The sequence below is a fragment of the Periophthalmus magnuspinnatus genome, chromosome 1 (genome assembly GCF_009829125.3).
Source record: "Periophthalmus magnuspinnatus isolate fPerMag1 chromosome 1, fPerMag1.2.pri, whole genome shotgun sequence".
Classification (NCBI taxonomy): Eukaryota; Metazoa; Chordata; class Actinopteri; order Gobiiformes; family Gobiidae; genus Periophthalmus; species Periophthalmus magnuspinnatus.
This window is the reverse complement of record NC_047126.1, coordinates 5,609,021-5,636,363: the sequence shown is the minus strand read 5'-3', so window position 1 is coordinate 5,636,363 and position 27,343 is coordinate 5,609,021. Positions and strand designations below refer to the sequence as shown.

The 27,343-nt window shown below is 39.5% G+C and overlaps 2 protein-coding genes across 6 annotated transcripts in view; one reads left to right on the top strand and one right to left on the bottom strand.

The window, feature by feature from the left end:
• slit2 (slit homolog 2 (Drosophila)) overlaps nucleotides 1-12,262 on the top strand; it is a 98,519-nt gene extending 86,257 nt beyond the window's left edge. For 2 of the 5 annotated variants that reach the window (XM_033967015.2, XM_055221415.1), the window contains 12 exons: nucleotides 278-402; nucleotides 1,117-1,214; nucleotides 2,979-3,118; nucleotides 4,750-4,773; nucleotides 6,551-6,644; nucleotides 6,789-6,926; nucleotides 7,940-8,180; nucleotides 8,266-8,396; nucleotides 9,061-9,215; nucleotides 9,452-9,809; nucleotides 9,884-10,098; nucleotides 10,644-12,262. In XM_033967015.2, the coding sequence (XP_033822906.1) occupies nucleotides 278-402; nucleotides 1,117-1,214; nucleotides 2,979-3,118; nucleotides 4,750-4,773; nucleotides 6,551-6,644; nucleotides 6,789-6,926; nucleotides 7,940-8,180; nucleotides 8,266-8,396; nucleotides 9,061-9,215; nucleotides 9,452-9,809; nucleotides 9,884-10,098; nucleotides 10,644-10,900 (1,976 nt within the window). In that variant the 3' untranslated portion in view covers nucleotides 10,901-12,262. Of the gene's footprint in view, nucleotides 1-277; nucleotides 403-1,116; nucleotides 1,215-2,978; nucleotides 3,119-4,749; nucleotides 4,774-6,550; nucleotides 6,645-6,788; nucleotides 6,927-7,939; nucleotides 8,181-8,265; nucleotides 8,397-9,060; nucleotides 9,216-9,451; nucleotides 9,810-9,883; nucleotides 10,099-10,238; nucleotides 10,283-10,643 lie in introns of all 5 variants that reach the window. The other 3 variants (XM_033967022.2, XM_055221419.1, XM_055221427.1) reach the window with 2 other exon arrangements.
• Nucleotides 12,263-15,018: 2,756 nt separating this feature from the next.
• On the bottom strand, nucleotides 15,019-22,814 carry chrna9a (cholinergic receptor, nicotinic, alpha 9a). The gene is made up of 7 exons (XM_033970263.2): nucleotides 22,720-22,814; nucleotides 22,299-22,444; nucleotides 19,737-19,891; nucleotides 19,438-19,621; nucleotides 18,308-18,659; nucleotides 16,806-17,347; nucleotides 15,019-15,536 (listed from the first exon to the last, which is right to left on the bottom strand). Exons 1-7 carry the CDS (start codon nucleotides 22,763-22,765, stop codon nucleotides 15,366-15,368), a joined length of 1,596 nt encoding a protein of 531 aa, XP_033826154.1. The 5' UTR covers nucleotides 22,766-22,814; the 3' UTR covers nucleotides 15,019-15,365.
• Nucleotides 22,815-27,343: the final 4,529 nt, after the last annotated feature.

Sequence of the window (27,343 nt, the reverse complement as noted above, 5' to 3'; positions counted from 1 at the left end):
ATGAATGCGGGGAAACTTAACCCACTTCGCCCCCAGTGTCTGTGAATGTGTGTGTGAATTGGTGAGTGGTTTCTTTGGCTTTGAGTGCGCTATATAAAATGTGATCTTTTACCATTTAAAAACATTAATTTCAAAGCAATAATATCTCCATGAACACAAGTGACTGGCAGACCCTCCTCCAGAAAAGCTGCATAGTACATCTTTAAATATGTGCTGCATTTTACAGTTTGTAACATTGTTTATTATGGCCTTTGTTAAATTGTGTGTCTTGTTGTAGGACCTGTGGACATAAGTATACAGGCAAAGTGTGACCCTTGTCTGTCCAATCCATGTAAAAACGATGGCACCTGCACCAACGACCCTGTAAACTACTACCGCTGCAACTGTCCGTACGGATTTAAGGTACTCAGTGGTGGAAGAAGTACTGAATTTGTTATTTAAGTAAAAGTATAGATACCAGAGCAAGAAAAATAATAGTAAAAAGCAAAAGTGTCACATAAAAAAGCTACGTAAGTAAAAGTATTAAAGTACCTGTTTAAAAATGTACTTAAAGAGTAAAAAATATTTTGAGATGTAATAAAGTTTCAAAATGTAGTGATTTGTACTGAATTTTGTTCAACAGAAACAGCTGAATCAGTTGTTCGTTTTTTATATATTTTTGTTTGTGAACGTGTTAAAAATAAACCTTCAGCCTTTTCTGCAGGTCTCAAACTTTTACTTTTCAGTTCTGTTCGGAAATGTAGTGAAGTAGAAAGTACAAATACCTCCTCTCAAATATAGTGAAGTAAAATTAAAAAGTACACACATTAAAATGCACTAAGTACAGTACTTTACTACTTTTATAGTAAAAGCTGAAGTTAAATCTGTCAACTGTACGAAACGTTGTACGAGTGAAGACGTTTCGCTTCTCATCCAGATTTTACTTCAGCTTTTATTATGAATCAGACATGAACGACTGAGGGATTACACAGACATTTACTCCTTTTACATCTTTACTTTCCACCGCTGCAGGTATTAGACCATGCAGTATTATCACTACAAGCTGCACTTAACACAACAATTAGCCACCAGTTAGTTTTTTAAATCCTTACTAAACCATTTACTGTTTATGTCCAGGGCCAGAATTGCGAGGAGCCAATTCACGCCTGCATCAGTAACCCGTGCCAAAATGGAGGAACATGCCATCTGAAGGAAGGAGAGGGAAGCAACTTTTGGTGAGCAGTCTTAGTAGGCATTTTGGAAGTTACGAACTAATTTTGGGCTCAATATTTATAAGAAATACTAGACCTGAAGTTAATATTGCAGAAGAAAATATAGTCATAAGTGATTATCCCTCAAAAAAACTATTCTAAATCTACAATAATATTAAAACGGTGCACTTTAGTATGAGTTTGGATCTATAATAAGTCATAGAAGTAATTTATTCAAACTCCTACAGTTCAAATCTTATCGCAGAGCAGAAAAAAAACACAAACGCTTTTACCCGTACTGTTCAATTCCCAAACGATATCAACCCACTAATACCACAGAAAATCTCTTTCACTACCGCTTCAATTGACCAATTAATTGATGAAAAAGACCCTAAACGTCCCATAATGGCATATTTACTGTTTCTGCAAGGATCTGGTGCATTTAGCCGTTCACTCCCAACACAATTAAAACAAGGGGCCTAGCTCATTATTTTGATGGGACAAATCCTTCAGTAGTGCTGCACCAGTAATGATAAGTGGTTTTTAATTAACACAAGGCAATGGGGGAGCTGCTCTGTCTTCCCATGAATCTGAGTTGGACAGACCTTCTGCAAACACAGCTTCCTATTTATTGAGAGTATTTACAAAGACTGGGTTAACTTGTTTGCTGTGAGCGTATTTGAACTGTCACTGGTTTTGTTTACATGGGGATAGGAATATTGGTTAAAGCCATTGTCTGTATAATGAGATATTAATTTTACAGAGTGCGTGCCGCGTGAGAGCTTTATATTAGATCCGCAATACAAACAACTGTGTGTGCGTGTACTATTCTAAGCTCTAGTTATGGATAATCATTCTTAGACATTCCTTAGAACTTTCCTTAGATCTGTTAACGCAATTTTCTGATCTATATCTATGTTTTAATGTTGTTTTCTCATCACAAACAGACCTGGAGTTGTGTTTTGTTTCATTCACACATGTTTAACGCACAAACCTGTATCTTTAAGCTGAGTTTTTCTCTCAAACTGAATCATTTGGATGATTTCAGACCTGGAATTGCTGATTATTACTGAAAAAATGTAAAAAGTAGCTTGAAAACTAGCACTTCATGACATCACAAGGTGGAACAGAGCATTTTGAGATTGTACATAACATTTCTATCATGACCGAAAGGGTTTAGGCTGAAGTAAAAAAAAGACTTATAATGCCTAATACTATTTAATAACGCACAAGAAATCTAAGAAAAGCAGCATCAGTTCTACAACAAATGACTCAATATGTAGCAAAAGAAAAACTACAGACCACGACAGTTCATATAAATCATTCCTGAGTCCTGTAATGATCAAAAAGTAATGTTTCGTACCTCTTTTTAAATGTTGCTATTGTGTTGGAGTTTTTTTTATTTATCCTCGAGGTTGTTCCCTTACAGAAATGATGTACAGTACAATGATGGTTTTTTACTGGTTTTAGTCTTAATTTTTTTTAACATACCTGTTCGTCTAAGATCTCTCTCTTTGTTCGAATAACATCTGTAAACAAGTAGAGCTTATGATTATACAGTTTGCCTTATACATCATTACGGCTGTGCTCAAATCAACAAGATCAAACAATTTTTACTAGTTTTAACTGAACAAAAATAGGATTCCTCAAACATGTGTGAATCAAACAAAGCTCCAGGTACTCCAGGTGTGTTTTTTGAGTGTGTTTTTTATAACATGACTTAAAGCTTAAAGTCAATTTTGCGTAGTACAGGACCTTTAAATACTGATGTGTACTATCTGACCCCAGGTGTGTGTGTCCGGAGGGTTTCGAAGGCGACGCGTGTGAGATCAACATCGACGACTGTGAAGACAACGACTGCGAGAACAACTCAACGTGCGTGGACGGGATCAACAACTACACCTGCATGTGCTCTCCCGAATACACAGGTAAAAATGAAAAGATGGTGACTTATATTTGAGTTTTGAGGTTCAGCAAGACGGATTTCCCTTTTAGACAAAACAAATCCTCCATTCACGGGGTACGAAGATCTTAAATACAAACAAATGATGTAATTATGTGTTTCTTGTCTGATTTGTGTCCAGAGCTGGTTTTTGTTTTTACTAATTTGTCAATCCAATGGGATAATGTGTGCACAGCATATGAGTGAAGGAGGCATTTCAGAATCAGAACGCGTTTTATTGTCAAAAATCACAATCTAGGAACTTGCGTCGGGGTTATTGTGCATCATAAAACGAAGAATAATAATATTAAAAACTATGATAGAATAAACCCCATCTTCTTGGCTCTATTTTTACAAGAAAACCCTTAACAAAAACAACTCAAACGTAGGCTCATGATCTGGATAAGTTTCCCAGAGTCTCTATTTTAGTCAGAGAGGAAAAATTAGCACCGTTGCCATAGCAATTAAAAATGTAAAACAAAATATCTAATTTTTTGAATAATGAAAAGTTCTCAAAATGTGGCGTATAAATAGAAGGTCAAACCCATGAACAGATCAACAAGAAATGATAATTTAGTGTTACTGAAACAATTATTATTAATAAGTGCAAAAGTATATTTAATTTGTACGTGTTGTCCGCTATGGTTTTTGAAAGTATTGAAAATTAGATATTAGCTGATACTAAAACCAATATCAAAACTAGATACTCATTGGAACAAGTATAAATGCTGCAAAAAAATCACATTAACGGCACAAAATTCGAACTTTCCTGATCAGTTGTAGAATGATTTTGAGCTTTATCGGAACAATATCTCATACTAACGTAAAGAAAATACTACTACTGTATTTTGTGTATGAAAATTACATTCTATTACTAAAACAGGAGCATTTTTGTTATCTTCACTGTGGTATTGCACTGGTAATTGTTATCGAGTATTGAGTGAATTCCTTTGTATCAAAATCGAGTCTGAAATTTTAATATCATGGCAACATTATTGTAGAAACATAAACAAGAAACCGCTAATGGGATTTTTTAAAACCATCTGGATTGGACTCTTGCGAGCTTTTAGACATGTTATAATGTTGTTACTTCATCAAAAACAGACCTGCAATTGTGATTTGTTTCATTCACACGTGTTTGAGTAACACTTTATTATTAGTCTGTTTACATCTCCAAAGCTCAAAATGCTCTGTTCCACCTTGTGATGTCATGAAGTGGACATTTTCAAGTTAGCATCCACTTTTTATCTTTTGTTGAGTAGAGATTGGCAATTCCAGGGCTGAAATCATCCAAATGAAAGATGAACTCAGCCTAAATATACAAGGTCTGTGTGTTAAACATGTGTAAATGAAACAAAACACAACTCCAGGTCTGTTTTTGACGAGGAAACAACATTAAAACATCTGAAAATAGCGAAATATGAGTCCTTTAACCAAACAGCGCCGGATTGGTGTCGCTAACTGTACCGTACGTCTGCTTTGCACTGTGCTGATGAGCTGTGACTGCTAACTGCTTCCCTTATCTCTGTATTTCTACTGTTTAATTTGCTTTCTTCTGAGTGCGGCTCTGCTTTGTGTCATGTTGTTTTGTTCTTATTGTGTGTGCATGTGTCGCAGCTGCTACCAATGAGGTGGAGAGAGGTTAGTCTGCTTTTCTGTCTCCTTCCGGTCCCTCTCTCCCTTCTTCCTCTTTTCATTTCCACTCTTTTTCCATGCTCCTGGCACAATCGGAATGTACTCCCAAAGATCTGTGTGTTTTATGTAAGCAGTGCATGTAGTGTTCAAAGAGACTGCTGGGTGCATTTGCCTGGTCAGATGTGTCGTTATTGCCTTAGACGTACATACATATCCCCAGACCCATGTGTGAACCCACTGCTGCTTTAATTATGCAAACCCCAGGGAACCAGGCATGATATTTTTACTAATATTCCAACAGCCTGCTCCTCCTCATTGCATTTCCCTTTAAAGGTCCTATATTACGCAAAATTGACTCTCAGGAGCTGTAAACCATGTTATAATGCTGTTATCTCCTCAAAAACAGACCTGGAGTTGTGTTTTGTTTCATTCACACATGTTTGAGTAGCACTTTATTATTAGTTTGTCTATATCTTGAAAGCTCAAAATGCTCTGTTCCACCGTGTGATGTCATAAAGTGGTAGTTTTGAAGTTAACAGCTATCATTTGGCAATTCCAGAGCTGAAATGATCTACAGTTGTCCGTCGCTATATCGCAGTTCACCTTTTGCGTTCTCGCTGTTTTGCGGATTTTATTTTTTGTGAAATTTTGCATGCTTTTTTTTTTACATCGTCTGAACGTGCATTGTGTTGTGCGTCCTGATTGGCTGAGGGACTGTAGACCATTGTCCATCAGTCTCCTCCGTGCCGTGTCTCCTGTACAGTACAGAATGTGTTCAGACAAATTTACATAAATGTTGGCTCGCAGTGTCACTCTGAAGTGCTGTATGTTTGCAAAATTTCTCCCCGACAAAACCCACAATGTCGATGAAACGTTCTGCACCGACAAAGACGCCTACGAAGGTTTGAACTTTGTGTTTAAACAAGAGAGAAATGTGAGAAAATGTTAACGCCTGTGTGAGAAAAGTGTATAAAGTGTGTGGTGAGGGGTTTTATAGCTGCAAAATATATAGAATAATTGTAAAAAATAAAGCTGATACTTCGCAGATTTCGCCTGTTGTGGGTTATTTTTAGAACATAACCCCCGTGATAAACGAGGGACCACTGTAAATGATTCTAGTGAAGGTGTATGGAGTTTAAAAACACAGTGGAGCACTTCCTGTATCACCGCATGACATCACAAGGTGGAACAGAGTGTTTTCTGTTTGCAGTTTGTGTGTTAAACATCTCCAGGTGGGTTTGTGATGAGGAAACAACATTATAACATAGATCAGAAAAAGCGTAATACAGGCCTTTTAATTCTTACAAATATTTTTATAATGGCGTTCAGTTGTAGCGGGATTTTGGGGCTGAATTTACAACGATATTTGTACTAAAACACACGTTACACACACGACACACTCCTCTTTAATAAGTAACACTGTATTACACTATACTATGCACAACACTTCCACGTTTTTTTGTTTTTTTTTGTGCTCACTACCCCCGAGTGAGCGAGCAATGTGACGCCTCATCGGTTATTCATTTAGACTATGGAATTTGAGGAACTTCCAGATACTCCAGGGAATATCAAGGAAAATGACATTCACAGATGAGATCATTTATCAGGCCACTCTGCTGGTGCCCTCCCCAAGAGTCATCCATCATCACACACTCCCTCAGCACACACACACACACATACACACTATCGCACCATTCCTTACCTCTAGTTTGGATCAATACAAAACACACAAAATGGTGCTGTATGTAACTGATGTGTGCGTTTGTGTGTTTGTTTTTCCTAGGAGAGCTTTGTGAAGAGAAACTGGACTTCTGCGCTCCAGAGTTGAACCCCTGTCAGCACGATTCTAAATGTATTTTGACCCCGCAGGGATACAAGTGAGTACATCTTACACAAACTTTGCATCTTGGGGTTTTTAGACAGTGGATAATTTCCCCCCCGTTGTTCCGTCCTGCTATGAAAATGTGCCGCAGTTTAAGGTTTTACTACATGCGTCTCTGTGTTTGCTGGGCTGTGTTTAGATGCGAGTGCACTCCTGGATACGTGGGCGATCATTGTGACGTGGATTTTAACGACTGTGAAGAAAACAAGTGCCAAAATGGAGGGCAGTGCATTGATGCTGTCAATGGATATACCTGTGTGTGTCCAGAGGGATACAGGTGAGACTTGTGAAACTGAGACGACAGTGGCTCAGTTGGTGGATTGTTTGTCCAATGAGCCGAACGTTAGTGGTTTAAATCCAACTCTTGACCTAAAAACATCAATGGTTGAGCAGTCAGATCCAGTGACCTCGATGAATGTTATTGTCGTGTCCTTGGGAAAGGCTTAACCCACCTCCGTCTCAATGTCTGCGTACACTGGTGTATGAATTTGTGCGTAAATGGGTGAGTGCTTCCTTAATGTAAAGTGCTTTGAGTGCCTTGAAGATGGAAAAGTTAGTTAAAGCTATATAAAAATGTGACTATTTACCATTTACCATTCCTACTGTACAAGTGATGAGGCCTATAAATACTACAAGATATTACAGTATGTTTTAGTGTTTTAGTGTCACGATACAAACATTTCAAACTCAATGTCAGTAGTAAACAATATATTTGATACTCCACACTGACAACGATAGCACGATGATAATTTAAAAAAGCCTGATGAATCCTTGCATTGTCATCTTGGAATATGCCCGTGACATCAGGGAAGAGAAAATACATTGATGGAATAACCTGGTCATTCAGTATATTCAGGTGTCAGCTGACCTCATTCTGCTGAACCTAGACCACACCAACTGCGGCAAACACAACATATTTGCTTAGGTAAATTCAGGTGGCGACTTTTTTTATTTGCCAGGCAGTGTATCTGTGTAATCTCTACGTCATCCAGTTGATAAATGATAAAAAGTCACATTTTTATATATCGCAAACAACTCACCCATTCATACATCTGATTGTCTACTGATCTGAAGGTCCGTGGGCGTATACTAGTCTATGTGGTCTTATATTGTTCTGATACAGCTCAAGATCATGCTTAAGATGTTCAGGAAAGATTCATTTCTGTCCTGTAAATGTGACTTTTTTAGCATTGATGCCTTCTCAAATGAGTATCCAGTTTTGATATTAGTTTTAGTATTGATTAATATCTGATTTCGTGCATTCTTTGACTTATTGTGTATCTTTTACAGTGGTTTGTTCTGTGAGTTTTCCCCACCCATGGTCCTGCCCCGCACAAGTCCATGCGACAATTACGAGTGTCTCAACGGGGCGCAGTGCGTTGTCATGGGGATGGACCCTCGCTGTCAGTGTCTCCACGGATACGAGGGCGAGCACTGTGAGACATTAGTGAGCGTCAACTTTGTGAACCGGGAGTCCTATCTGCAGCTTCCATCGAACCTGCTCACGCCGCACACCAACATCAGCCTGCAGGTTTGTCCTCTGTCATAAAAAACAAGATAATCTGAACAATTGTATGTGTCAACAAACTGTAAAGAGACAATATGTGATGATTTAGATTGCGACAGATGAAGATAGCGGCGTTTTGCTGTATAAAGGTGACAATGATCATATCGCCATGGAGCTGTACAGGGGGAGACTACGGGTCAGCTATGATACAGGGTCCTACGCCCCCTCTGCAATATACAGGTACAACTAGACTGAACTTGATTGTGTATTCAGATGTGCGATTAATACATAGAATTTTAAACAATGCTGCACCTCCACCACTTAAGAGATTAGTCCAGCTTTGCTCTAAGGAGACCAGCCAGGTCCAAAGTCACAGTGACTGTAGACTCCCCACATGTAGCTCAGCCTTTGCACAGACAGCGTTCTCGTACAGGGGGATTAAAGAAGAAACAAGCTCCAGACAGACTAAAACTCTCCTCTGACCTGCGGGATTTCTCTTATAATTTATGGAAAGTCCTTTTAGAGAGTCAGCATTGTCAACACTGATTGGCATTCTGTAGCTATTATGGTCATTTTTGACATAATATTTGAGTAATTTTAAATGTGGAGATGTGGAGTGTGATGTTTTTAAATGAAAGAATGTGAGAATACGTGGTTTGATTGTAAATGGATGGATACTTAGATGTATTTTAATTGTGTGTAACCTGCTCAGGACTGCAGATAGAAACTCGCTTTAGCTAAATCTGGTGTAAAGCATCTCTTCTTTTATGAGATTTATGTGTTTGCAGATGGTCCCTGTTAAAATAGACCAATAAACTAAACTAAACTAGGTACAGGCAGTACCAAGCACTAGCAATAACATTACATATGGAGTATATAATCAAATTGTGTGCGTCCTTCACAGTGTTGAAACAGTAAATGATGGAACTTTCCACGCTGTGGAGTTGGTTACCGCCGATGACACTCTTTCTCTGTCCATTGATGGTGGTCCACCCAAAACCATCAGCTCGATCAGCAAACAGTCCACACTGAACATGGACTCTCCTCTTTACTTAGGAGGTAAGGCTGCTTACACAAGAAGGGTCTGCTGACATTTTAGAGAGGTGCATGATGGGAGAACAGAAATAGAAATGTTTTTGACACCTGATGCAAGAACAATTGACAATTGACAATTCAACATATGTAGAATGTGTATGTTTATTGTACTATACCCACAGACAGTGACATAAATCCTTACCATGTATAGAAAATAAAAAGCAGTGTAACAGTGAATGCATCCCATTACTCTATTTCAGGTATGCCAAAACACGCCTCTCTCTCCAGTGGCCTCTCAGCGCTGCAGCACAGCTCTGGGGGCAGAAATGGCTCCAGTTTCCATGGCTGCTTGCGAAACCTTTACATCAATGGGAAGTTGCAGGACCTTGGAGTTGGGCTGGGACCAGGCAGTGTAGGAGTGGACTATGAGAGTGCACAGAGGACCAACAAGGGGTCGGGACAGGGAGTAGAGCCCGGATGTCAGCCCTGCCAGACTGGGGCGTGTGTGCAGGGAGACTGTCACCCTACAGGACACCGCGGCTTCAGCTGCACCTGTCACCCAGGATGGACGGGAACTCTGTGTGACCAGCAGGTCAACAACCCTTGTGAAGGACACAAGTAAGTGTGGGAGCAACAGGCAACAAGGCCGGAAGGTGACGTTCTAAAGTAACAATACAACCCTCTCTGTCCAGGTGTGTGCACGGGGCCTGCGTTCCTATTAACTCTTACTCATACTCGTGCCGCTGTCAGCCTGGGTATGCTGGGGTCTTATGCGACGAACAAGACCAAGAAGCAAACAGCCCCTGCAGTATTTCTCGATGCAAACATGGCAAGTGTAGAGTGTCAGGCCTGGGCAAAGCATACTGTGAGTGCAACAGTGGATACACAGGAGAGGCCTGTGATAAAGGTGAGCTCATGTGAAGTAAAGAGTGTGTGCATTTGTATGAATGAACTGCACATTTCTCAGCTTCTTGTGTGATTACTAAACTCTTTTTCTTGCTGCTGGGTATGTGTTTAACATTTCTATTCTTTTAACCCAAAACTCAGCATCTCCTGAGCCACCTCACATCCCCTCATGGGGTGTTACTCAGGTGAGACTGTGGGCTCAAATCTCACCTCTCTACATTTTTGCTTTGTTTTGCTTTTCATTAATTCATCAGTCTTCATTCTGTTATATTTGTGTATTGTTTTGTCACCTGACCCTCTTTTTTGATTTTTGATGCCATTTTGTTGATCACAGTCGTTACAGCCGTAGTAGTTGGACATTGGTTATTCTCATTATTTCAGTTTTGTCTTTATTTGAAGGGACAATGTACAGTGCACCCTAATGAGTTGTAACATGAGTTGTCCATTATTTTTGTCCATTATTTTATTTATTCATAACTTCTGTTTAACCAGGTGACATGTTTATACTCATTTACAAACATGACCTAACATCTCTCATTCACACAGAGGTGGCCTGTCGAGGAGAACGGGTCCGAGACGTCTATCAGAGACAGCAAGGCTACGCGGCGTGCCAAACCCAGGAGAAGGTCTCCCGCCTAGAGTGCAGGGGCAGCTGCCCAGGGGGGACAGATGGACCGGGCACCTGCTGCACCCCCCTACGGAGCAAGCGCAGGAAATACACCTTCCAGTGCACTGATGGATCCTCTTTTGTTCAGGAAGTGGAAAAGGTGGTGAAATGTGGCTGTACAAAATGTTCCTCATAGAAATAGAAAACAACAAAAGACACAGCACCGTTGGCAGATTCCCTTCTCCTTAGATGTTTATGGTGTTCCTGCCCGCCTTACCGGACCCACACCTTTGCGCTCAAAGCCCTAAATTGTCTTGGGAAAGCCCCTGCTCTGGACACTCTCCTAAAACTGTTTTGTAAAATACTTAAAAAGAAAAAAAAAAGAAAAGAAAAATAAAAAAGTTTGTTTTGTGCCAGACTGATGTATAAAGCTTCCTCGGTGGGGATGTCAAAGCGTATTGTAAAGTACAAGAACTGACTTATTTTTTATTATGAAGTGGAGAAAAAGGACAAAGAGTTGACTCTGTGACAGACTTCCTTTTGGTTGGTCCTGATGACCACAGTGATGTGCCACTGTCTTTTCCCTGGAAGACTCAGCGGTCAGTGACGCACTGACTGCCTCTTGTAGACTTCCTGCTTCCTATCTGTGTGTTGTCTGTTTTAGGAGTAACCTAGACCGGTAGTAGCATGGACTCACCTGTAGAGGCGCTGCACTGAGGCACAGTAGAGAGGTCGCAGTAGTGAGCAGTGTTCCTCTACACAACTACAGAGACTGTGGGCACATTTTATACAGCTACTGAAAAACTCATGAGCACTCACCCTATGGTTTGTTTATCCACTCAGCGTCCTGGATGACAAGTATTTATTGTATCATAAATACATAGTACTTTTTCAGTAGACCTCCCATGTATCAATCTGATTCTTTTAATATATATTAATTTATATTTGTCCTTATTTTTGTATTAAAAAGACATATTTCATGTCAAAATAGCTGAACTAACAAAATTTTGTCCTTTTATTTTGAACACAATGTATTTTGATCACTGAATCTATTCTTGTGCTTGCCAGAGATCTTAGTTACATTTTATTCTGCAAATGTGACGTGAAGACATGTATATTTTTGTCGCAATTCCTGAGAGTTTGTACTGTGTCATTACCAGAAGGTTTTTATATTAGAGTTTAATGTATTTCCCTATGTACTATGTACTTTACACACGGATCTTGTGAGTAGCATTGACCCTAGAGGATGCTTAGAACTGTTTTTACCTTTTTAACAAATTTATGCTAAAGAATACTGTGACATTTTCTAAATGAACTACTTTGTTAGCCCCTTGATCTCCAATGTTAACATGTTGCTGCTAAGTTTTTGTACCATAGACTTGGATCTTGATCTGTATGTTATATAACTTCCTGCTCCTACTGTACAGGGGCGACTTGTGTAACAGATAAATATGTCCCCCACCTCTACACATGTGCATCGTGCTTTATCTCCCCCTTGGTTCAGACTAATGTCAGTACATGAATATTGTTTTATTAAACACCATATTTATCTCACAAATCCCACTTTTGACTTTTTCAAGTAGTATACTGAAACTTTTAAAACACTCAAATCAAACAATGAAGTCAGCTTTGAGGGCACTTCTTTTTTCTTTTGCAACCATTTGCAATGCTTTAATAACAATAGAAGTGGAAATGTTCACAATGTTGAACAATTGTTCAGTTGCCTTATAGTTGATATACCAAACCTGGTGCACAGGTATTGCTTAGCAAGTCCAACTCTAACATGGGCGTACTGTTTGTGTGTCCTTGGGCAAAACACTTGCCTCCAGTGTTTATTTGCACTTAAACATTGTAAACATTCAGAATTAACTGTATGAACTCTCTTAGACACAGGTAAGTTGTCACTGTATACAGCATGGGGCTCCAATCCCTTCAAGTGTTGTGTTGATGCCCATAAGTCCCATCTCATGGATATAGCCTGTCAAAGTTGACATTGTGCTGTAGGTCTTTAGAGTCTCCGCTCTCCTCATGGGACATATGGTTTTTTCTATTGGCATGTTTTTTGTTTTCAACTGGCCAACCTGTGTTTTGATTGTTCTGAGCTCTTGTTGCAGATATTCTGCTCTCTTTCTTTCTACCCTCTGTTTCTCCACCAGCAGGTGACACTCCAGCTCATTCTCCTCCTGCTGTCTCCTCACAATGGCCTCCATTTGCCGTCTCTCGCGCTCGTCCCGACGGCTTTGCTCCAATAAGCTCATGCTGAGTTTGTCCACCTCTTTCTGCAGTGCTGCTTTGTCTCTGTCTTTCCTTTCACTTTCTGCTCTGTTCCTACGGACCATCTCCTCCATTCCTCTTTGGAGATTTTCTTCACGTTTGACCTGACTCTCCAACATCTTGGTCACATGGTCTAGTTTTCCTTGAAGTGTTTCCCTCCTTGCCTCCTCCATTCTTTGCACTTCCATCAGTCGCAGCATGTCATGGATTTTTCTCTCCTCACTCTTCACTTTGACCTCTTTGAGCTCCTGTCTAAAGGCCTCCTCCATCTCTATGACTAATTTCTCTGCTTTTTCTTTTTCCTCTTCCAGATGTCTCTTTATCTCAGCTAACTCTTTCATACTTCTCTCCTCCATCACTTGTAGTTCTCTTTCATACCACTCTTTGATTTCAGTCTCCTGCTTTCTCTTCAGTATCTCCTGTGCCTCAAACTGCAGCCTACACTCATCCTCAGCTTTTAGAAGCATTCTACCACTGTAATGTTGCCAATCATTGGCTTGCAATACTGCATCTACTAGAGCTAACATTTCTGAAACCTGCTCTTTACTTCTCAATAAGTGATTGTTAAAGACACAGTACCTGCCCCCACAACTGGTCACAAGCTCATGGAGATCTGGGCATCCGTCTATCAAACACTGCTGTACTGTCTCTTGTTCCTCGAGCAGGTCTCCATGGGTAAAAATGATCACAGTGAAAGCTAGTGTGCTTGAACCCATGGCTTGCTTCATGTGTCTCACTGCTTCCTTTTCTTCCTCAGTAAACCTTCCAATCCGAATGACCAGCAGAAAAACATGAGGTCCTGGGTAGAGGAGACTAACGCTCTTCCTCAACTCTTTGTGGACTTCTTCAGAGCTTTGGCGAGTGTCCATGAGGCCAGGGGTGTCCAGGATGGTCAGGTGACGTCCACGGAACTCCCCACATGCCCTGCGACTGCGCTGGGTGACGGAGGAGCCACTGACTCTCGAGTCAAACACCCTTCGCCCCAAGATGGTGTTCGCCGTGGAGCTTTTCCCACTGCCAGTCTTTCCCAGCAACACTATCCTGGTTTCAGAACAGGGAGAGATCTTCCGGCCTGTTGGAAGATGAATCTTATTATTATACATTACATTTTACTGAGAAGAATGTAGGTACAAAAGGCAAATGTTTATGAAAGTACCTCGTGACTTTAAACCGGGACAAGGAGGAAAAATAATCTAATTAAACTATCAGAAGACCAGATAAAGCTCAATGGTCTATGAAAGTGTACTGGCATCAAGTATTGAAATGAGCACTTCTAGAAAATACCAGGAACTCTCTGTTTTTTAGACTGTAAGGGAGAAATATCCAGCTCGTTTTAGCTCTTAAGAAAGACTTCCATATGTTTGAAACCCTGATCTTACCTGTACTGCTGGTAGTTGATGTGGGCTTGCTGGTGGTTGACATGTTTCTGCTCACACAAATCTTCATAAACTGGAGCCCAATGAGACGCTCTATATGCAACAGGGCTCAGGGGGAGGGTCCAGACTATAGCCGATAGTCTGTCTCTGAAACACTTTGACCTTATCTGGAAGCAAAGTTTCATTAGAGCAAATGTCCTCAGAGGGACCCAATGCTCTCTGTATCTGCTCAGATGAAATCAATATGCAAGCCTTATCATAGATCAATAATAGAAGGTTTGTTGTTTTGTGATTTGAAAAACTCCTCAACCTATTTTGTCACATTCTGATAACAAGACAAGAAGTGTTTGTGTATGTGATCACTGGCACCTTTCAGTCTGTATTTTAAAAGGAGATTGTTGCACATGTGATCCATTAGATTAAACCTGTAAATCACCAGTTGATTTTTTTCAAACAAGGATTAATCTTAAACGTATTTCAACAATTTATTTAATCAGTAAACAGTCATAAAATACTGTATCTTTCTTCTAGTTCAAGAAGTAGACTTAGATCCATACATTAAAAGCAGATTAAAGTTGTAACATGTCTTTCTTAGATACATAATGTCAAATCATTTTGTTTTTTATTTTTATTTTTACTTTTAAACACAAAAAACATTGCTCCATTGCCGACGTGTAATGTAAGATAATGCCTCTAGCAGTTTGGCTCTTTGCCCATCCATAATGCAAAGCCCATGCATGTTCAGGACAAGCTCTAGATTGTCTTACCTTTCTACTTCTGTGACACGTGCGAGAACACCTGAGGGTAACTAACCATACACAGTCTGGGTGAATGTGTGTGTGCGTGAGGTTAAATGGATGATTTGAACACAGTGACTCAGCTCTTGTGATATCAAACCATGCGTTAAACAACACAAGCACACAGGACACAATACTGGCATGTAAAGGTGTCTGGTACTCAAATCTTTCTGATAGTTGCCTATTGAGGTCCATCAATTATTAAAAAGAGCTGTCAAGATGCCTTGGCAATGATAAGGATGCTCATGAGGAAGACCATGATGAAGAAGATCCACATGAAAAACCTATCCATGACCTTGGCGACCTTCTTCCATTCTGCCACTTTGATGCAAGTCGATCTCTGTTCCCTGAAACAGTTGGCAATGTACTGGATGTTCTTGACCACCTGAAGAAATAAAACAAATCCGTTTGAGATCAAGCTGCTTAACCCCTGAAAGGACATGTAAAAACCTAGGGACAATGAAACTTCACAAATAAACTGCATTATTATTATTATTATTATTATTATTATTATTATTATTATTATTATTATTATTATTATTATTATTATTATTGTTGTTGTTGTTGTTGTTGTTGTTGTTGTTGTTGTTGTTGTTGTTGTTATTAAATTTGGATCTATACATACATTATTTGTTTTCATTTATTTAATCGTTACTGCTACAGTAAATGTTGATAAATTGCCCTCATATATATTAAGTGTAGTTACCGTCAGTCGCCAGTAGATGGCAGGACGCGTCATACGGGAACAAGTTGCACATGCGAGTAAGTCAAGGACAGAGGGAAACGTGGCAGGTGAACTACATTATTATTAAAGAATATATTTTAAGTATTTATTTATTTAAAAAAAAATCTATTCTCAGTGGTAAAGTAATACAATTAATCCCTGCAGCAAGATTTTTCTGCAAAGATCAAGAGTTAAATTGTGTGTTTTGGTTGGGCTAATCCGCTAAATAACGGTAGCTCTCATGCTAAATACTGTATAAACACAAATTGGAGACCATTGTAATTTTGAATCCTAACAGTTGATTTGAGATAAATACAAGCTCGTATGTTTGGTTTTTTTTAGATATTATATAACCCTGCATATGGACTGTGATAGTAATTTAATTTGTAAATATGCAGGTGATTTTTTTGAGGGACCCTTTCAAGTGAGGATCACATCCCGCTGCCTCGCTGGACCACTGCAACCTGGGACTGGCACAAGGTTCAGAGCACCAGGACTGTCATTGCCACGTATGTTTTGGGAATTGCAGATAAGAACAAACCAAACTACGTAATAAAAACAAAAAATTACTTGGCTGACTCAGAGGAACTGAGAGACACAGGAAAGAAGGTTACTACCCACTTTACACTAAACTAAAGGCTGGACACTGCATATTATAAACAAGCCCATGGTAAAGAGACAGTAGATGGAGTCAAGTTGCAGAGGAGTAGATAAGGGAGGACAAAGGGGTCTATTGTTCTGGGCCCCAGGGTTTTACATGCCCAAAATTGGACCATCCTATTAATTTATATCAGAGGGGGGCCCAACAAATATCTTAATATCTTAAAATGGATTCAGCTTCCCTGTATACCACTTTATACTTTACATCCCAATCATAGACCGGCGTTCCTCTATACACAAATAGTATCTAATCATTGGGTAATAACAAACCTGTTTATGTTGGTAGCACGAGCAGCAGCAGTGGCAGGCCTGGAGTTGTGGTTTTTCTGGGTTATAGAGAAGCTGCTCTTTCAGACCTCCGTTCAGATGCTGCAGGTTTGAAGGGACCTGATAGTCGAGGTCATCTCTCATGATGTGGTGGTACCTCTGAATAGGCTCCTGCTTGGCCTCTCCCTTCTCCAGCCGGGACACACGGTTGTTGTAGTGGTTGCGGTTAGCGTTACCGTTCACCTGACTCTTGTGGTTCTTGCAATACTTGTATGTATCGTCTTGACCGTAGTAATCGTCCACATAAAGGCCTTTTTCACTCATAGGCTCCTCAGAGTACAGTGGAGTTCTCTCGCTCTCTGGTGTGGTGCAGTTCTCGCCCACCTCATACACAAAGAATATTTTGGACATGTAATCAATGATGAGGACCTTGGCCCAGTGAGGGACTGGTTTGGCTTCAGCTCCGCAAAAGTGAATGTTCATGATGAAAATGGTGAGAGACGTTGAGGCTGTGATCATTGTCATGGTGGCTATGTAGTATTTTCCTGAGGAAGCGTAGACAGGAGAGAACTAATGAGACAACTCGTGCAATAAGAGTGCTAGTTTAATAAAGATTACACACACACACGTCAACAATTAGCCAAGTATAGCATAGCAAACACATTAACACTATATTTATTACTTAAATATTTATCAATCAAATAACTTCATACTACTACTACACACTTCACAATACTTTGAAAATGTATTTAGCTACCGTATACTGAATACCTACATTAAAATGTATTTTGTAACCTATTCTGATGCATATTCCACTCAGTGTACTGTCTTCTAGTCTGAGTTGCAATATAATTGTAATTGTTTAATTGTTCTGCATTTCCTATCACTAAATGTAGAAGCAAAATCACACATTCTCTCACCACAAGAGCTGAGTTTTATATTTTTCTCACAAATTTTACACAGTTTGAAGCCTAAATTGTGTGATCAAGTACCACCATGTATTTCTTTGGTTTTAGAAAAGCAACTGTGCCATAATTCAGTTACTCAAAATGAGTATTCTGAAAACGTATTCTCAGTACATCTAGTTACTTCCCACACTGCTTATATCACATGCCTGGAAAATATTTATCCTGTTTTCTTATTTGGTTTCTTGTTTTGTATTTTATTATTAGTTAAACCACTTCTGCTTTTGCTCTTGATGCTTTTTAGTGCTTAAATACAGAATCAACATATAATAACATAACATAGTATAATGATAACAATATTTAATACATATGGGGGCAGGTAAAATGAATATTGTTCAAATGCAGATTTTTGTTGCGATACAATGAGTTCTTGGCTCTAATCAATAATAGAAATGATTAAGTTCAACCCTTTTGGATATTTCATGACAAAGTGTAATATAGTCAATAGGTAATTTTGGCTCTTGCCCCCAGTCTGACATTATCGCATTCAAGAATCTGAAAACCACCAATATAGCAATTAATTTGAGTGGGATATCTTACCAATGTAGGGCATGCTTTCTGCTGGAGGCATGCTCTCAGCCACTAGTAACTGGAACACAGTGAGGGCCAGCAGCACAGTGACACCCAGGGACACCTTCTCCCCTGAGTCGGCCGGTAGGTAGAAGCCCAGCGGTGCCAGGAATGAGATGAGAAAACAAGGCAGGAGCAGGTTGAAGATGTAGAAGGAGGAGCGCCGCTTTAGCCGTAGGATGTAGGTGATTTCTGTGTAGGGATCAGAGCAGCAGCCGTACATCATCACATTTCTATACGCTGGCATGCCGAGGCATTCCCACTCCACGTTCTCCACAAAGTCAGACAGATCACCGCCGTCCATGCCTAAGCTGATGTCCACCTGAGCAGAGACACAAACACATTAACACATTCAGGAAGACTGTCCTACCACATTCAAGAAGCCTACTTAAAGCCACTGTATGTAACTTTTTAGCCAAAAATGGTTTAACTAAAACTAAAATTGAAATGAGCTTTTGTTTTTTCAATTTTGTTGTATTTATTCCCCTGAAAAACATGCTCCCTCACTCAGAGCAGGCTTGTATCTCCACAAACCTGTCTCTTACTTGGGCTTCTTCTTGTTTCCATGGAAATGTTCCTTTAGCTACAGTTTTCCACAGTATAGCATAAAACATATGTATCTCCATGGAGAATGTTCCGAAGTATGATTTTAACGTTCTAGTTTCGTGGAAGCAGATGACGTGACATCTCCAGAAAATGACATACTGTAGCTTTAACTAACTTGGATGGTTCTCTGACATATAAAAAACTGAAATTGAAGCATATTTGCTTCAGTAGCTCCATTCTTGTTGTGTCCCTATATTTCGTTTGTTTCACCCCTCTTGCTGTTCATATAAACTCACTCTCTCTCCTCTTCCTGATGCAGTCTCAACAATCACACAGCCCAACTCCCTGCAGAATGAGGGACACAGGTGGAGATGTGGGAAGGATCCACATCTCCACCTGTGTCCCCTCATTACCTCTTAGACATCTGAGTGAAACTAAACAACACCACATGTTGTTTTGTCGTAGGTCAAATTATGTTCATTTTACTTTTTAAAAACATGATAAATGCCATCTTTAAACATGACACACATCTTAAGTTGTGTATGTTTTTAGACCTGGTTTCCGTTGTAGGTCCAGGACCCAAAGGTGAGGTTGCATTCTTGCTTGTCAAAGGGGAAATAGGCGACATTCACCACACATGTGCTTTTTGTGATGGCAGGAGAGTCCCAGATGATCTCTCCGTTGTAACGAAGCTTTACGTTGGTGTTAGATGTGCCAGAGTCCTCCTCCTCATCAGCTCTGCACACACACAGAATAATATCAGGTATAATGTCAGTCAGTTATACCATGGTACATTTTATTGTAATGACTGTACTGATTGTATTGACTCCATTGTCAGAGTAAGGCGACTAACTTGTTGTAGAGGACGATGTCAGGCTTCCAGACCAGATCACTGGGAATATTGATCATCTCTAGGTCATCGTAGTCCTCCTTGTTCCACTTTAGGTAGGCATCGTGCCAGACTTGGCGAATCCACAAGTATGTGGTTAACACCTGATTCCTCTCATCCTGCATCACACAAACACAGGCAGGTTAATCAAAGGGAAAAGCTGCGCTGAAGAATTCTCAGAAATCCGAAACTATACAATGCCGACCCCTAGTGGTGAGGGTGGGATACTGCCGTATTTCAAAGGCTACGTCAGCACTGGACACGAGCTGTGTTTGACCCAAAGCCCAAGAAATGGACCATCCCCTGTGTGTTTCACTGTGTTTCACTGTGTTTCACTGTGTGTTTCACTGTGTGTTTCACTGTGTGTACACCAGGGATTTATACTGAGGACTTTTTATGTTGTTTGTTGTTTGGTTTTTTTTGTTTAACTAAAGATTTTTATTGTTATTATTAATATTATTATTGAGTATTAACTTAATCTTTTATTATACTTCCATGGTGTAGATCTAGGCTACATAGAAATAATATCAGTGTTGTTATTTATTTTTTATTTTTTTCAGTGACTTTATGCTTTTTCATCTTGTAAGTGTAGCCTACTGGTGTTTATAAAAGTAGATCTACAGTTGGCTCATCAATTGACAGCAGGCTAATAACATAGCACCAGGGGAGAAAGTAACTACTGCTATGGGCTTTTTACTGCTTTAACAACAGCCTTAGGCCTGCTCCGCCTGCTCCAAAACTGGTACAACTCGCCTACAGAAAATATTTGTCAGGTGACTGTATAGTCTAGTACATCAATTACTGTTTGAAACAGTAAAGCAGATGCAGAAAGAAAATGCTTTTCAAAATAAAATCATCAAATTAATAACCATCATTTTAGTATTTCAGTTGTAATCAGTAATAATGTATAGTGCACTTAATGAACACTTAATACATAATAATAAATACATCGCAAAATTAGCCTTAGTAACTGCAGCCTAACCCATTTAAAAGACTTTAGTAATAATGTTTGATCATTATCTTTTATTCAAACAGGCTCATACAGGTGTGTGGTGCGTGTGTGTGTATGTATATGTATGTGTGTATATATATATATATATATATATATATATATATATATATATATATATATATATATACATACATACATACATACATACAATATAATATACAATTTACAGACAGTTAAAGTCAACATTTATGAACATACAGTTAAAAGCATTCAGATAAAAACAAACATTGAAAAGGACAGTGCAGTTGTGGATTATAAAGAATTTGCCAGTCTGAACAAGTGGGTTTTGTGTTTGGATTTGAAGTGTGAGAGTGTGTCAATATTGCGGAGGTCAGGGAGGAGAGAGTTCCAGAGCTGGGGAGCAGAGCGGCTGAAGGCCCCGCTCCTCACGGTGACCAGCCGGGCTGAGGGAACAGAGAGATGGAGAGAGGAAGAGGAGCGGAGAGAGCGAGCGGGTGTAGCAATATGGAGGAGGTCTGAGAGGTATGGAGGTGCAAGGTTATGGATGGCTTTGAATGTGTGGAGCAGGATTTTATATTGGATGTGGTGTGAGATGGGGAGCCAATGAAGTTGCTGTAGGATGGGTGTGATGTGGGTGATGGAAGGGGTGCATGTGATGATGCGAGCTGCTGAATTCTGAACCAGCTGAAGTTTATGGAGTGTTTTTTTGTGGGAGACCAAAGAGAAGAGAATTGCAGTAGTCCAGGCAAGAAGTGACGAGGCTGTGTACAAGTACGTCTGTGGACTGTGGTGTGAGGGAGGGCCGGAGACGATTAATGTTGCGTAGGTGAAAATAGGCGGAGCGGGTGATGTTATTAATGTGAGAAGTGAAGGAGAGTGTGCTATCGAGGATGACACCCAGACTCTTAACCTGAGGGGAAGGAGAGATGGAGGAGCAGTCAATGGGTATAGAGGAATTGTTGATCTTGTTTTAGGTGGATTTGGTGCCGACAAGGAGAAGTTCAGTTTTATTGCTATTGAGTTTGAGAAAATTAGAGGTGAACCAGGATTTGACTTCATTGATATAGATAAGAAGGGTTGATGGTGGAAGTGATGAGTTTGGTTTGCCAGAGAGGTAGAGCTGGGTGTCATCTGCATAGCAGTGGAAGTGGATGTGGTGTTTCTGGAAAATGTGACCAAGGGGGAGGAGATAGATGATGAAGAGGAGGGGACCGAGGACAGAACCCTGGGGAACACCTGTGGAGATAGAGACTGGATGACAAGTGAAAGATTTGAGCTGAATAAACTGTGCGGGTGTGTGTGAGTGCGGTCAGAAAGATAGGAGTGAAACCAGGTGAGGGCTGTGCCAGTGATGCCAATAGAAGAGAGTCTGTTCAGGAGGATGGAATGAGAAATGGTGTCAAAGGCCGAGCTTAGGTCAAGCAGAAGGATAGATAGATAGATAGATAGATAGATATAGATATACATACATACACACACACACACACATTTGAGAGAATGAAAAGGCACAAGTTCATTTGGTTTAAAAGTTGACTGATGTCTTGTGAACTCACCATGTCTTTGATCTGTGACAGGGTGATCTGCAGAGACACATTCAGGGCGCTGTCTGTGTCCTCCACTGGTCTGAGGGCGTTGGAGTAATTCTCCATCAGGTCGTTGAGCAGTTTTCGGGCGTAGTGACCCTGAGCACCATGGGACACTGAAGGAGAGGAGTGGACAGGACAGGTCAGCTGACCTGTCCTGTCCACTCATCTCCTACACTACTACATACAAATATAGCATTACATGGAGTCAATGAAATACTATAGGCCAGTTATTTAAACATCCATGGGTTTAAAATCATGAAAAGGAGGGACGACTGACTTTTGCACAATTTAAAACTCAGGATATATTTTGAATGGTGAAAGTCATCAGAATTTCATATAAAAGGAAGCACTTCATAGACAAACTGTTGGTTAGTCATGAGACACTGACCTTGCATCAAAAGGCTTATCCAAACTACCACTGCTGCTCTCCTCATTTTGAACCAGTCTCGAGCTGCTGGATCAGTAATGTAGGCCTCACACGGGGGTCACAGAGCCAGCACGCGCGCATCAGTTCCTCCTGCCCTCCATGGTGTCTCCTGTGAGCCTGGATGATCACTGCAGAAAGCCCAGAATAGTCACATCCTGTCAGAAAGCGCGTCTGCTGGGCTGTTTGTTCGTCGTCACTGGGTGGAAGGCCGCGGTGGAAGAGGAGCTGGGGCTATCGCTCGCACTGACACATGCACACACGGGTCTGCAGGTGTCAGGTGGCGCGCGGCTGTAACGTGATCCCCGTGGTCTGATCCGCTTGTGTACACGGGTAGGATCAGCGGGACGCACATCCACACCGAGCGTTACAAGGCCCACGATGACAGGTGTCAATCACACGTGTGTAGTCATAACGCAGTGAGTGAGGGGTGTGTGTCTGAGGCTGTGTACCTCCTCTGCACAAGACACCTCTGCGCGAGAGATCACGTTTCACTTTGGAAACAGCTCTCCCCTTCTCCTCTGCTCCTCTGCTTCTCTACTTCTCATCTCTGCTCCCTCTACTCCTCTTCTCCTCTCCCCTGCTCCTCTGCTTCTCTGTTTCTCTTCTTCTCTTCTCTCCTCTGCTCCCTCTGCTCCTCTTCTCCTCTGCTCTTCTCTGCTTCTCTCCTCTGTTCCTCTCCTTTGCTCCTCTCCTTTGCTCCTCTCATCTGCTCCTCTGGTCAATGGTCCAAGCACAGATAAGGAGGACTTTAGCAGTGTTGGAAGAAGTACTCAGTTTGTTTCTGAAGTAAAAGTACAGATACTGGAGCAAAAAAAATAAATAAAAAATCAAGTAAAAGTAAAAGTATCACATGAAAAAATCTACTTAAGTAAAAGTACATATACTGGAGCAAAAAAAAATCAAGTAAAAGTATCACATGAAATAATCTACTTAAGTATAAATACCCTTTTCAAAATGTGCTAAAAAGTATTTCGCACATATTTTGAGGTTTTATGTGGCTTCAAATGTAGCGATTTTGATAAAGATTTGTGCTGATTTTTGTTCAGTAGAAACTATTGTATCAGTTATTTTCTGTCTTGTTGTTTTTATTTGTAGGCTATTTTTTTTTCAAACTATGAACTTGATTTTTTTTTAAAGTAATAATAATAACAATAAGAAGCAGCTCTCAGCCTTTTCAGAAGGTCTCAGACTATAATAAAAAAATACTTTAACTTTTCAGTCCTGTTCAAAAATGTAGTGAAGCAGAAAGTACAGACGCTTTCTCTCAAATGTAGTGAAGTAAAAGTAAAAACTATCCACTTTAAAATGTACTTAAGTAAAGTACAGGCACCTAAAATGTTTACTTACCTACAGTACTTTACTACTTTAACTTTGTTACGTTCCACCATTGGATTTCAACCTTATCTGAAAGCTCTGAAAACAGTAACTCTGTGTAACTCTGCATCCAGTGTCTATTTCTTCACCTTAAATAACCTCAACACTACATCTACAGAGCTGTAAGTAATGCACCTGTTCAGTGACATTTCTCACACTGGACTATAAGAACAGAGAGGACACGCACACCCAGTATTAAAACAAGTGTGTAGGATATGAGCACGTGATACACAATAGAAAAAACACATCTTGGATTACTTTATCTGTCTCATTGCATTTAAGTTGTGTGGACCAATTTCTTTTTTCATATTTTGCATCTCACTGGACTAAAGATGATTTTGTTTTATGTCTGAAGTCCTGTAGAATAGAACAAAAAAGTGAGCATAAAAACAGCATAGACACACAGATTATTGTCTTATTTGTTTGAAAACTTAAAAAGAAACGTGTGAGAATACTGCAGTACAGGTGGCTACTGTGTTTACTTCATGCATCTTTCGTTTTGTAGTACTTTTTTCTTGCTGTCACCTCTAATAATTTCACACGTTGTTTAAACAGTGGATGAAGAAGTACTAAATTTTGTTACAATACAGATACTGGAGTAAAAAAGTACTCAAGTAAAAGTAACAGTATCACATGAAGAAATCTATTTAAGTAAAAGTACATGTTTAAAAATGTACTGAGTAAAAAGTAAACATATTTTTGCACAGATTTTGAGATTTTACAAAGCTTCAAATGTACTAATTTTGATACAGATTTGTGCTGAATTTTGTTCAACAGACACGGTTGAATCAATCATTTTTCATAGGTTTCTATTTTTATATTTTTGTTTGCTCAGATTATGAACATGTTAAAAATAAACCTCTTAGTCTTTTCAGCAGATCTCAAACAAAAATGAAACATACTTTTACTTTTTCAGTCCAGTTCGAAAATGTAGTGGAGTAGAAAGTAGAAAGTAGAAAGTCATCATACAGAAATTGTGTTAACTGAAAGTAGGAGTACCGGTACACAAAAAAGTATTGCAAGTGCGATTAGTTTTGCTGAGATACAGATGTTTAAAAAGCAGGATTTTATTGAGAGTGCATAGTGTAACTTCAGAACAACTCCAGACAGACAATAGCTAAACTAAAACAAGAATCCAGTGAGTTTCAGAGCATGTTTGTTGAGGTCTAAACTACAGCTATAACAACATATGTATAGATATTTGTTGTTTGCAGAGGACATTCAATCTATTACCTAAATAACTGCAGCCTTTTCAGTTTGATACTTGTGCCAACTTGTGCCAACTCCAATGGATTACTATGTATTTAGCAAAAGTTAATCTTGTTATGTTTTTCCTTGCAGTTATAAAACTATTGTCAGCTCATGGTTATCCCAAAAACAAAAAAAAACTCTCTGGGATTCCACGAAACAAGCACACACCTGTTGTATTTATATGATGATGTGATTAAAAGTAAGCCCTCATTGCGGAGGCCTGAGAGTAAGTGTGTCGTACTCTGTGGCTCTGGGTGAACATGCGACAGGTGTTTCCTGTGTGAGAGAGCGCTGTATACGAAAGGACCAAAGGAAAAGGCTCAAAGGCAGAACGCATTGATAACTGGCTGTTTGTAAGATATGGAGCTTTTTGCATCTTTTGAAAATGCTTGAGCTAAAAAAAAAAACAAAAACAAGATGGAGCAGGAAATAGCTTTAATCTTTTTTCCCAGCTTATCAGTTTGATGTCGTTAAGCGACTGTAGCACCTGGGTTTAGAAGTTAAAGGGCAAACATGATCGTTTCACTGAGCTAAAACTGGCAACAGCAGCAACTGAACCTCTATCTGGTAGCGCTTCATCACTAACTTACATGACTGACAGAGGTGGGTAGAGGAGCCAAAAAATGTACTTGAGTAAGAGTTACGTTACTTCAAATTGATATTACTCAAGTAGAAGCAAGTCTTGGTTCGCAAAATCACTCAAGAATAAAACAATATTTGGGAAAAGTCCTGGTAAAGTAACTTAAAGAGTAACTTTCGGTATTATATTCGGTGTATTTGGGAGGACAAAATATGAAATAATGCACAAAATTTGGTATTTTCAAAGGACAGAAGCAAAAATGAGAAACTAAATCATATCTGAAGAAGCGGCACAAGAGACACAAATGTTCAAATCATTTCATATTGTCAACATAAAGCTGTTTTCACTTAAACTTATTCACAGAGGGAAGAGTAACCACAGCTTTGACTCGAGTAAGAGTATTGTTAAATAAATAAGTATTGTTAAATTGTTCAATAAAAATATTACTCAAGTCGGACTAAAAGTACAGGATGCTTCTGCTAAAGTACTCTGACAAATACAGTGTTACTCAAGTAAATCTGAGTACTGCCCATGTCTTCTGTCAGGTTCTCTGTGGGCGGCAGTATGTCCAGTCTTTAAGGATGGAACAAGATCTCATGTCTCAAGATCTTACAAGATAAAATTCCCACAGATATTCGCACACTTTTGTTTACATTTGGACTGACTCTGCATGACTCACACCTCTAAATAAGCTGCAGATCCAAAAAGCGCCACAATGACACAATATATATTAGAATATCTATAAAACATCAAGTAAAATAGATGTAAAAGTGTAAGGCAAAAATTGTGAAATGAATCGCACAATTCAGTATAAAGTCTGTCTAAAGTCCGTCCTGTCTCTTTCTCGTGGACCGCAGTCTCTCGTCCCGTCCCTGCAGTCACAGTATTTGCAGGTAGCGACAGTAAACAGACTTGTGTGAAATTGGAAAAAAATATAAATAAAAATTAAAATAAGACAGTGGGGTACAAATAATAAACCATAAACAACTTCTGCTTCAGACGAATAACAAAGATATCACTTCCGATTGAGAAATATTGCAGCCAGTATTGTAATAAATGAAATGAATCTAGACCTAATTCAGCAAACCACCAGATGATGCAATAAAACATTTGGCCCATTTATTCTCCATTTTCTCTTCATAATAATCTATCCATCTGTCTGTTTGTCCATCTATTTATTGAAAAATCTTGTTGTTTTATTGTAGCGTTTAACTTATATTATATACTATAAGCGTATTTTTTACTTTTTCAGGCATGTATTCATCAGTTAGAAACGGCAACTTGAGTGTGTTTTCATGAAATATTTAAACCACCAACAATTTGAAGATTATCATTATTATTATTATTAATCTGAATCATTGTGGCCGAGGTAATTAAGAC